We start from the raw sequence: 12238 nt of genomic DNA, 5'->3' as shown, positions 1-12238 counted from the left end.
GAAGCGAGCTGGTGTCAGCTCCCCCCCCCCCCCCACCAACTCCCCTCTGCCCCATGGGAGGTGTGTAGCATAGGTACACACAGCACAAGAAGCGCTACCATGCAGGTACATCACTTGGCAGGTGTCCTCTGGGTTCCAAGTAGCTGCAAGTGCACTCGCTGTTTGGGGTACACTGTCTGCTTCTGTCATAATGTGCATGAGCACATCTTACGCATCTGCCTATAGTGTTGACATCTGCCAGAGAGAGTACTATCAACCAGGGACTACTTTGCTTTCATCTAGTACTGGCAGAAGTGGAGATCCTTCTGCCAGACAGGAGGAAATGACGACATGCAGTTCAGTTCCTGGAGCACTAACAGACTGTTCCTACAGCTTATGTAGTACAGACAGTACAAGCACTTCCTGCGATTACACTATGGAGTACCAGTCCCATTCAGAAGACTAGCAGACAATATTTACACTTAATCAATACTGTATAATACTCTTGTCATAATGATAATGAAAGATTGCCAAGAGACAGCAAAGTTATTTAGATTTCATTGCATTATGTTACCAAAATAAAGTAAAAGTTTTCTATCATGGCTATTAATAACTTAGCATGAACCCCGAGTTCTCATTTTTGTTATATGACAGAAACTTAAAATCTCGAGTATACTCAGTCAACTTAAGACCAGACCTCCAAAAAAATAAAACCCCGCTTATATACATTTCAACACTTATAGCTAACATCAGCTAGATAGCATCTGGCCCTACATTTGTAGCCAGACTGTCATGTTCTTGTTAAGGTTGTTGCCACTAGAAACAGTCTTTACTATGTGCAGCTCTGGATACTCAACAACAAACTTTAGCTGTTTCAGTCTCTCTCCTGTATAGTTGTTTAGGCAATGCTTTCAAAAAAGGATGAATGTAGTGATCCTGAGTTTCACATAGGATTTAGAGGCTCAGAAAGCGAAGAAGAATGTGGTGATACTTCATTACAGACAAAGTGAGCTGTACAAGACAAATATGTCCAATTTTGTGTACACACAATGTTCTTTATTGTAGGATGTTTTTAAGCTGAGTTTCATTTAAAAAAAATTGGTTGGAACATAATTTTGAAAAAAAGATCATGTTAAATGGGGAATAAATATTATTGGTTGTTTCTGATTGTGTTTCCAGATTTCTGCTCTATTGCCACCCATTTTATCGAAATATATCAGAAACATGTTTTCAGCTACCATGGATCTTTGTGCAGGGGAGAATGTCACTATATTCCTTTACCTCTTACTTCGTTACACATTGTTCACTGCTATCATTGGCTATGCAGAATCAGCAGCTGACAAACCAGCTCTTATTCCCATCATACCTCATGGCGAGCATTGACAATAATGCTCAGGTTCCCATAACACCTCTGTTTCAGCTTGCATGCTTTGTTATAAATAACGAAAAGGCTCATGATTATTTTTCCATTGCCACCTTCTACAGACCACAATCCCAATTTGATACGAAGCTATAATCTACTAAGTTTCAAGTTTAACCTCTTTTCCTTTAGCAAAAAGTTTGTTTCAAAATCCTTAAGATTCTGACACCTTAGTTTCTGACCTCACTGATTTGCAAACACAACACATTTGTTGTAGCAATTATACAACAATGACAATGTAATCAGCTTCACAACTACACTTCAATACACCATGTGATATGTAATTATAAGGTACTTCCATGACTGCCAGGTACGAGAGTATTATCATTCTTTTCCCTTGCAAAAGAACACCAAAAATATCAAAAGAAAAAGTGGCAAGAATTACACTCTACATTACACAAGAAAGTTCTTTTCCTCAGCATAATAGTATGCCTGTAACTAACTTTGCTGATGCTGTTTATAAAAGTTTGAAATAATGTTACCACTTACTTTAAGTACGCTTTTATTGCCATTCTGACATCCTGTAATGTTGTATCCAGTGTCAAATGAACAGGATTGTTGCATTCACGTGCATAATATTCGTGTATAACAGACGAATGGCTTGTTACTTCATTTCCCGTCGCCCACCAACCAACAACGTTTTCTTGAGGATTTACACGGCGATTCAGGTCAAAAAGGTCCATGGCATAATTAAGTTCCGCCTCCACCTACAAAATAGGCCTTTACGTTTCATATTTCACTAACATAAACATAGTGGTAAAAGTCGGTAACACACGGAATAAAATGAATCAAATGTGTGAAGTGTATTTCAACATAGACATTTGTCGGCATAAGTGTACCATCGATTTGTAGGGAACATATGTGGAAATATTTTGAAGTAAACTACGTACAGACTAAAGAGTATACGAACCTGATCTTCATATTCCTTATGTGGCACGCAAAAACAGTTCGTAACTTCGACAGTGCCTTTGTCTGCTGTGCCTGTAACATAAAATTAGACGAATTGTTACTAACGTTCACATCCATACACGTAGATCCACATGCACAACACGCATTACCTCTGAATGTAACATAAACACTAACTAGCAATATATGTCAACAATTACCTAACAGAGTGCCTATAACTCTATGGGCGTCTGCATTTCTTCTTTCATATGCATCAACAATTTGGAAAAGAACAACAGGGTGAACCTTCACCACAGTATTCAGCGCCATTTTTGTGGTTATGGTAACTAGGAACGGATACTGGTTACATATCCGGTTCCACCGTTGCCGTCTGTGAAGCTACTCTGGATTTTTACTTGACGCTGCAAAATCCCTCTGACAATAGAGGCTATTGACCCTTTTCCTTTTCACCCACAAAAGTATGCCGATTCGTTGGGTGTATATGATATAACATCTGTAATTTCTATAAAGTGGAAATAAAATTTCACCAGGCAGCGTTTCGTCTGTTGACCTGATATGACAACATTGATTATTTTCAAAACTGTTCCTTGTCTAAACATGGTTCCCGTTCCGTCCGCCATGCCCTCCACGGTTGGATTCTATAATATCTGCAATGCAGACCCAGGATACCAAACGTGGAGGGCGTTGAAATTAGACAAAACCTAAAAAACTGCACCCAAAAGGTCGGTATAGAAGCGAATATTTACATGTCCATTAATCTTTTCACTTATTCCCAATATCGTCTGTCTGTCTTCTCCACATAAACATCATCAATACGTACACTTAGAACGCTAAAATACTGTAATATATTCACGTGATAATGACCGATTTATCGAACAAAATAACAGAAGCATAACATGTATGGGAAACTAGTGTAGATAGCAGCTTCATTGGAAAATTTAATCGTCATATTTCTCACCCCATCCATGTCAGTAGCGATTCGTATAAGTAATTTCGATGATTTTGATATATAGCAGATACGTAACATAACCTTAAAATTATTGTTGCGGTCTCAAAATACAAAATAAGTGTTATAACGAAACATAAATAGAGTAGTGTTTGATCTGTTTCCAAACTTTTTTCCGTGTAGCCCGAAAAATGGAACTAGAATATTCAACAGTGTCGTCTGAAGCCAGCACAGAGAGTTCAGAAATATCTCAAGAACTAAATACTCTCGAAGAATGTCGAATAGAAGGTGTGCGTCTACAACTTCCACAGGGCTTGTGCGAAAACAAGGAGATATTCAAGGAATTTTTCTCTTTAAAGACATGGCAAGAGTGTTTTACAGAGCAACAGAAGCAGCACCTCAGGGTAAGTAAATTTAATGTAACGTACACATGTGCCCATTTACGAATAAAATGAGCAGATATTGCCCTTTTGGTCGTCGTCTTTCTCTAGTTGCAAAGATAAACATCATATTAACATGACAATGAGTTTTTGTTTACATCAAGAACTTTGTTTATTGTTGTTTGTAAACAAAAAGTTTTGACCTGTAAACTGGTGTAGCAGTGATGTCTAGTTTTATAATTTACTGTTATGACATGTCTGTAAAGTTGAAGCATTCAGAAAATTACTTCATGATAGTGTTCCTGGTTTTTTCCCTATTTCTAAAGTAATGGGACATGTATCATTGGCTTTTTGTCATTGTCTTAATATGTTTTGTGTTGTTATATCAATGGAAAGTAATAAATGGTAGGTAAATAATGCTATGGGCACTGGCTGCTATTAACTCTACGGAGAAGACATTCAGCAGTGGACAGACATTTTGTAAAGTAGACCTACCGAAAGCGGTAAAAGTTACGTATTGGATCCCCTTTCCATTTTTCGGTATGGTGCAGTTGTAAACATAAGGCTTTGCTGCTAGGCTTTTGATAACAAAATCAGATCTTTTCCGTTTACGTTTGTTTACTTTGTCAATTCATAACCAAAATTGTCACCTTTCAACCCACCCTAGAACTCTAGCTGCACTCCTGATCAATCTGACACCACAACCAAGATTTAAGGGGGGGAGGGGCGGCTGTCCAATGTGTAACTTTAGCTCTGAAAGTAACTGCTCTGCTTGTGAGCTTCTGTTCTTCAACACTGTGTGTAGATTACACCAAAATTGTCTTCATGTATATCTACTGTGGTTTCACTAGACTTGTCATTGAACAGTCTGCTAGATTTTTACACGGGAAAATGCAGCATGTGACTATTTAAAACTTTTTTAATCATAAATAATATGAAACCTGATCACATTGCTTGCATTTCTAAGGAACCATTTGTTATGATGTTGGTATCAGTGCATATATGTTTTTAAAGTTTGAACTGTGTATTCATTCTGTGCTGTGACAAATTTCACCAAAATCTATCAACTCAAGTAAGAAGAGTTAACTACAGACTTCCGTGCACTGTGTCAGAATGTGTTGTGACTGCTCGACACATTTTTGTATTTTTCCATGGGCTGTGGAGAAGCTCTGTCTGTTTTGCCTTCCAGTCAGCCGAGAACATGTCTGTAGCAAGATTTTCTTCCACAACCACCGAGCGGACCACTTTTGATTAAACTTGAGACTGCAAAAGGACACACGGTCAAGGTATAAAAAGTGGAGTGGTAGGCTAATAAGGCAGTTGGATGATGAGTTTTGTGTGAAATAAAACATGGATTAGGCCTACTTTACTGTGACACCAGTTTCCTCTATGTCTATGCCCCACTCTACATGCTGCACCTGTTGTCTCTTACATTATATTTTCTGGTAAACCTTCCGGGATGTAAGGTCGTGGTCCATGAAACTCTTGCCGGCAAGACTCACCGGAGGAGAAACACCCTTCTGAAGATGTCCAGCGCAGCTCTGGACGAAACGTTAGGAGCCGAAGAGTTTCATGGACCACGACCTTACATCCTGGAAGGTTTACCAGAAGATATGTCATCCGGTCGTGAAAGCCTTCATACTATCATCATTATATTCTTAGAAGTCTGTTGTCATATGCTATATAGACAGGGTATGGGATATTTTTGTTTCTATGTTATAGATGTTAGTCATGTTTCTTTCATAATATGTTGTTTACTTCTTGTGTGCGTGACTTAGATCATGGTGTTTCCTAGATAGTGGAGATGGTGATCCATTGAGGGGAACAATGTTTTGGATTGTGTTGTGTACTAGACCTAATTATGTGTTCTTTATTATTATTTATTTATTTCTTGTGAGGTTCCAGTGAATAGAATGAACTGTAGTGTTGCTTGAGGCCTAGGTTAGGTTGTGAGTTGGTGAAGCCAATGAACATATCATAACAGTCCTTGTTTTAAAGCAGGAAAACATTGTACATTCTGCAATCCAAACCCCTATTTCCCCACTGTGGTCTGATTTTTTCCAAGTGTTCAGTATTTTGGGAGTCCGCAGCTCGTGGTCTCGCGGTAGCGTTCTCGCTTCCCGAGCACGGGGTCCCGGGTTTGATTGCCGGCGGGGTCAGGGACTTTTCCTGCCTCGAGATGACTGGGTGTTGTTGTGTCATCTTCATCATCATCATTCATCCCCATTACGGTCGAAGGAAGGCAATGGCAAACCACCTCCACTAGGACTTTGCCTAGTAAGGCGGCGCGGGTCTCCCGCGTCGCTCCCCTATGCTCTGTAAAGGAGTATGGGACTCATCATCATCATCATCAAGTAAAAAGAACATTTCCAGCTCAAGCCCCCCCCCCCCCCCCCCCAATGGAGATCCCATTAGTGTTTAAGATTTAACTTTTCTAATGTTTATGTATTATGTGTGTTGGGACCTTTGCTCTTCATGTTATATATCAGTGACCTTGCAGACAGAATACATCTCAGATTTTTCACAGATGATGCATTTATCCATAATGAAATATGGTCTTAAAAAAGCTACACAAATATTTAGGCAGAGCTTGGTAAGATTTCAAAGTGGTGCAATGCTTGACAACTTGTTTAAATGTTCAGAAACGTAAAATTGTGCACTTCACAAAATGCAAAAGTGTGGTATTCTATGCCTATAGTATCAATGAGTTGCAATTTGAATTTGTCAGCTCATACAAATACCTGGGTGTAACTCTTTATAAGCGTATGAAATGGAATGATCACATAATTTGAGTTTAGGTAAAGCAGGGGGAAGACTTCAGTTCACTGGTAAAATAGTAGGAAAACACAGTCGGTCTACAAAACAAACTGTGTACAAATCACTCTTGTTACTCATCCTAGAATACTGCTCAACTGTGTGGCACCTGTACCAAATAGGAATAATGGGGAATGTTGAATGCGTACAGAGAAGGGCAACACAAATGGTCACAGGTTTGTTAGACACAAACTGTCCCGAGAAAGCTTGCTTACAAAGTTTCAAGAACCAAATTTAAATTATTAATATAGGAATATATAACTGCTATAGTGATTGTGTAGACAAGATTAGATTAATTACAGCTACCCTGAGGTAACTGAACATTCTTCCTGCACTTCATATGTGAATGGAATGGGAAGAAACACTAGTAACTGGTAGGATTGGAAGTACCCTCTGCCACACTCTTCAGAGTAGTTTGCATAGTATCACTGTAGATGTATATGAATTTCTGCCATCAATCATTGGTCCTTTCACCGCCATGTTTAACGACTTCATTGGTCTATTGGAAGGGTATTGAAATGTTACATAATCCCAATTTTTTATGTAATATTTTGTGTTCGTATTATTTTATCCATAACGGCAAGATAATCCTCATCTCATCTACTTCTACATGACTACTCCGCAATTCACACTTGAGTGCTTGGCAGGGTGTTGGTACGATCACCTTCATACTATTTCTGCACCATTCCGCTCTCAAACAGCGCACAGGAATAATGAACATTAGAATTCTGTATGAGGTCTGCTTTCCATTATTTTATTATGATGGTCATTTCTCCCTATGTAGGTAGCAGTCAACAAAATATTTTGGCATTCAGAGGACTAAGTTGGTGATTCGATTTTTATGAAAATTTCTTGCTGCAATGACACCTGCCTTTGTTTTAATAGTTGCCATCCCAGCTCACGTATCATATCCATGGCACTCTCTCCCTTACTTTGAGCAAATATAAAACAAGCTTCCCTTATTTGAATTTTTTCAATGTTTTCTGTCAATCCTATCTGGTAAGGATCCCATACCACACAGCAGTTCATCAGATGAGGACAGGCATGAATAATGTAGGCAGTCTCCTTAGTAGATCTGTTGCGTCTTCTATGCATGCTGCTAATAAAACACTATCTTTGGTTTGTCTTCCCTGCAACATTTTCTGTGTGATCATTTCAATTTAAGTTGTTTGTAATTGTAATCTGTACACGCTTAGTCAAATTGACAACTTTTAGATTTGTGTGATTTATCATGTAACCAAAATTTAATACAAGGTCTAATAAGGAAAGTGCATTATATGACGTTTTGGGTACCACTTTGCCATCTGAAAATCAAACCGTCATCTTTCCACCTAAGTAATGCCTTGGACCACTTTACAGATCAATATTTCACTGCAACTAAGGTTTTGTATGCGTGGTTATTGACTTTGCCAACCAAATTGTAACCATTCAACGTAATCTGTACCTTGTGCTGTACTACTGATCAGTCTGAGACCACAATCTACAGTCCAAAACATAATACAGATGTAAAAAAAAAAATATTGTTCCTTATTTATTTGTTCATGTATGACATGACTTGTCAAAATATCATTACATCATGTGACGAAGCCCACATCCAGTATGGCAGGTTCTATTGAACCAGAAAAAAGAACTCAGAAAGTTCAATCTACAAAGTGAGTTGTTCACAACAGGCAAAAGAAGCAGAATGATGCTGTTGACTGGTGAGTTACATAGCAACTCTCTTACTAATGCACACTCCCCACCGTATGGCATATTAACCTCACAACACTCCAATTTGAGCAGTCTCATACATTTTTGTCAGTATATGCAATTGTGGTACAGCAGACTTCCACAAGCTTGATACAATGGCAGGTACAGTTTGCAACATGTTGCAAACTTGTTATGAAAAACAGAAACAAATATCTTATGGCAGTGCTGCTATAGATCAAAGGAAACAATGTTTCTGCCCATCTGTTGCATGTTACTGGTGACAGCATTAGCTTAATACTAGTAAATTTATTTGCCCATTGGTTTTTATGTAATGATATGTATTTTAAGCTCTGTTATCACTGAGAATTAATTGTGATTGTTTTTATACAGCACAGAATTAAGTGGGCCCGACAGCAAATTGCCATATTGTCATCTTTGTATGAGTCGGAGGAGTGCATCTAGAATTTTGGGCTAAATACATTGAAGCTGATGGTCAACAAACACAAATTAGGGGAGGAATTTAACTTTTTAATAATATGACTTCTTCAGTGTGTGTAGGTGTGGCAGGCACAGATTCCCCATCACCTTATCTATAAACAATATATAGACACAGGCAAAATCAGAAGTGTTACTATTTGGTGATATGTACCACATTATAGACCAATTTCATAAAATTTTCAATAAAAATCCAATACAGTGTGTATTACAACAATGTTTTCATTCATTCAGTTATAGTTTATCCACTTCAATTCTCGCATGACATGTACGACACGTGGAACTTGTGACCTTTATGTACATACAGAAGCCATGTAGAGAAGCCAAAGATATATGCTCTAATACTTCACTCACATTGTCCAAGGTGTCATTACCTACTGCAACAAGTTTCAGTGCTCTGTGTTGTAAATTACATGTAACAAAAATATTAGTTTGATAAACATATTTTTCTACTAGTGTAACTGAAGATGTTAATCCATTATACTGCAATGGTTAAGTAGTAGCACTATATAGAAATGTAACATGTTCCTAGTTAAATCAAGATGTATTTAGATTTATAATTAGAATTATCAACTTCTTTCGCAAGTATGTCATGAGCAAGGTGCTCTTATGAAACGAGATTGTGGAATGCTTCCTTTAAGTTGCACTCCAGACTATCTTGTAGCAGAAAAACAGTTCCTTTTTCTGGATGTTTTTGTTGCTAGAAGATGACTTTAAAATAGCAGCCTTTGGTGGTTTTGTTTATGTTCATTAATAAGAGAATAGGTTTACTCAGTATTAGTATACACTGTTCAAATATATGGCTACTGCACCTAAGTAAATAAAGATTTCTGAGACTTTTGTAAGGGAACACAGAATATAAATTTCTTTTGCACAAAAGCTTGATTGAGATACTAATTATTACATCTGGATGTCAGAAATTTCTAATTGATAATGTGTTACCATATGTGATGCTCCTGAATTATTACTGATATATGCATTGGTTAAGATTTTGTTAATTGAATGTTATTTAAGAATGTGATATATATGTACTCTTCCATCTACCGTGTCTTGCTCTGTGGTTTGTTTATGCCACTTTGTATGTTGAATTTCCATTATAGGAATATTTCCAGTCAGTTATATTTATGGCTTCCTGCATGCTCATACCATTAATATGTGCTTTTTATGACACTACATTATTTTGTAGTTGTGGAGACATGGTGTTGTCCTGCAAACCAAACATGTAAAGTATTGATATCTATCTGCTCCCCCTGCACGTGCAGTGTATTGGATGTAGTCAACCAGGACAATTAAGTGTGCAGAGGTGTGTGTGTGTGTGTGTGTGTGTGTGTGTGTGTGTGTGTGTGTGTGTGTGTGTGTGTGTGTGTGTTACTTTTACTCTTTAAAATATTTACATTCCACCAGGACGTTCCTCTGTTATAAGAAATTGCAACTAATATTTTTCTGTTTTAGAATTTTCTACCATCTTTCCCTGAGAATGATGCACAAGAAAAAGATGAGACCCTCCGTAGGTTGTTTGCTCGAGAAAATATGCGGTTTGGTGTGCCGCTCAACGACTTTCACATGCGGCTTAAAAATGGCTTCTTCAGGCCCGACATTGCCAAAATGAGATCACTTATTCGGAAGGCAGAAGAGCGAGAATATGGGTGAGTGTAAAATCATGATAGAGAGGAGCAGTAAGTGTCTAAGGAACAGTGTCATTACTGTACTCAGTGTGAGATGTGGTGGAAAATTGGGGGGATGTGCTCATGGTACTCGCGAGACTAATTATTAAATATTGATTATTGAAAGCTGTTGCCTGGGTAGATGGAGTAGCAAATGGTGTAGGGAAGGACTCGCGAGGCAAAAAGTGGGTAGCAGTGTAATGTGCGGCAGGTCTTTTGACAATAAGGTGGTTGCTGCACAGCAAGACGAAAGGAGTTCAGAGACAAGAGCATATAAAGATAGCGAGAGGCAGAAGGCCTGAGAGGGAGGGGAGGAAATGAGAGGAAGATGGAGTTGAAAGAGAAGACAGGAAGGCAAGAAAGAAATGGAGAGGGGTGGAAACTGGGGGAGAGAGAAAGACGTAAGGGAGAGAGAGAGAGAGAGAGGGAGAGAGAGAGAGAGAGAGAGAGAGAGAGATGGCTGGGTAAGGAATGGTGTGGATGGAAGAGACAAGGGAGAAGGTAGTGGGAAACGAGTTAGCTGAGGTTTAGCCAAAGAGATTGCGAGAGCCCAGGATATATTGGAGACATGATTCCAATCCATGTAGATCAGAGGAACTCATGCTGGAAAAGAGTGCCCAAATGGCCTGTGTGGTGAGGCAGCTGTTGACATCATTTGTGCTGTGATGTGCAGCATTTTCAGCAATTGGATGGTTAAGCTTGCAGTTTGACACAGTTTGGTGATGGCCATTTGTGCTACTGGACTGTCAGTTACTTGTCTTGCCCATATAAAATGCTGCACAATAATTCAAGCACAGTTGGTATATAACATGAGTGCTTTCGCACACAGCCCTGCCTTTTATAGGGTGGAAAATGCCTGTGACAGAACTGTGGTGGGAGGTGATGGGTGGGTGTATGGTACAGCTCTTGCACCTGGGTCAACAACAAGGGAATGACCCAAGGAGTGCAGGATGGCGCATAGGATTGGAGTAGGGGCAGACAACTTTAGGTTGGATAGGTGGGGGAACACTACTGTGGGTGAAGCAGGTAGGATTTGGGGATGATATCCCTAATCTTGAGGCATGATGAGAGATAGCCAAAGCCCTGGTGAAGGTGTGGTTGAGCTTCTCAAAACCGGGGTGATATTGGGTGATAGAGGAGTACTGGTTGGTGGCCGGTTAACAGGGTTATTGGTGTCGGAGGAGCTGAAGGCATGGGAGATCCATTCAAGGACAAGCTCTATACGGTATTGTTTGTCCCTAAACATTCAGGTAAGATTATTGGTATACTTCAACTGCAGAGGCAGTGTCCGTTCATATTGGGTAGACCACCCAACAACAGTACCACCACATCTGTAATTGTCATCAGTTTCAGATCGAAAACATTCTACCATACAGCATTGCCAAGAGTGGACACCACATCTGCAGTGGAAAGCAGTTATTTTCAAAGTACCAGAACCTTTATTGACCGACAATATGCTATCCAGCTTGTACATGAATAGGTCTCCTGTGCCATCTCTTCCCCTGGCACCAGTAACGCTGTTAACCGGCCACCAACCACTGCTACTCTGTATCACCAAGTATCGCCTTGGCCTTGAAAAGCTAAACCACATCCCTAACCATTGCTTCGACTACCTGTATTTGTTTCCTGAGATGAGGGATGTGCTACCTAAAATCCTCCCATGTCACATAAAGTACTCTTCCCCCATCCACCCAACTTACAGAATATCATTCTCCATCCTTACCCTAATCCTGCTTTCAATCCTGCACCCTTGGGTAATTTCTTTGTGGTCGACTCGGGTACAAGACTGTCCTATACACCCCCACCTCCCACCAAAGTCCAGTCACAGACAAAGTCTACCCTATAAAAGGCAGGGCCAGGTGTAAAAGCAGTCATTTTATAGATGAGTTATGCAGCAATTACTGCGCAGCATTCTGTGTTGGCATGACAAGTCACCAACTGTTAA

The 12238-nt window shown here is 39.4% G+C and overlaps 2 protein-coding genes across 2 annotated transcripts in view; one reads left to right on the top strand and one right to left on the bottom strand.

The window, feature by feature from the left end:
- LOC126210088 (eukaryotic translation initiation factor 3 subunit F) overlaps positions 1-2766 on the bottom strand; it is a 53395-nt gene extending 50629 nt beyond the window's left edge. The window contains exons 1-3 of the mRNA XM_049939214.1: positions 2506-2766; positions 2310-2380; positions 1889-2106 (exon numbers count right to left, since the gene is read on the bottom strand). Of these exons, the coding sequence (XP_049795171.1) occupies positions 1889-2106; positions 2310-2380; positions 2506-2614 (398 nt within the window). The 5' untranslated portion in view covers positions 2615-2766. The remainder of the gene's footprint in view (positions 1-1888; positions 2107-2309; positions 2381-2505) is intronic.
- Positions 2767-2911: 145 nt separating this feature from the next.
- LOC126210087 (nuclear factor related to kappa-B-binding protein) overlaps positions 2912-12238 on the top strand; it is a 211228-nt gene continuing 201901 nt past the window's right edge. Inside the window, exons 1-3 of the mRNA XM_049939213.1 lie at positions 2912-3027; positions 3435-3655; positions 10082-10275. Of these exons, the coding sequence (XP_049795170.1) occupies positions 3443-3655; positions 10082-10275 (407 nt within the window). The 5' untranslated portion in view covers positions 2912-3027; positions 3435-3442. The remainder of the gene's footprint in view (positions 3028-3434; positions 3656-10081; positions 10276-12238) is intronic.

The sequence above is a fragment of the Schistocerca nitens genome, chromosome 10 (genome assembly GCF_023898315.1).
Source record: "Schistocerca nitens isolate TAMUIC-IGC-003100 chromosome 10, iqSchNite1.1, whole genome shotgun sequence".
Lineage (NCBI taxonomy): Eukaryota > Metazoa > Arthropoda > Insecta > Orthoptera > Acrididae > Schistocerca > Schistocerca nitens.
This window is presented reverse-complemented; position numbering and strand designations above follow the sequence as displayed.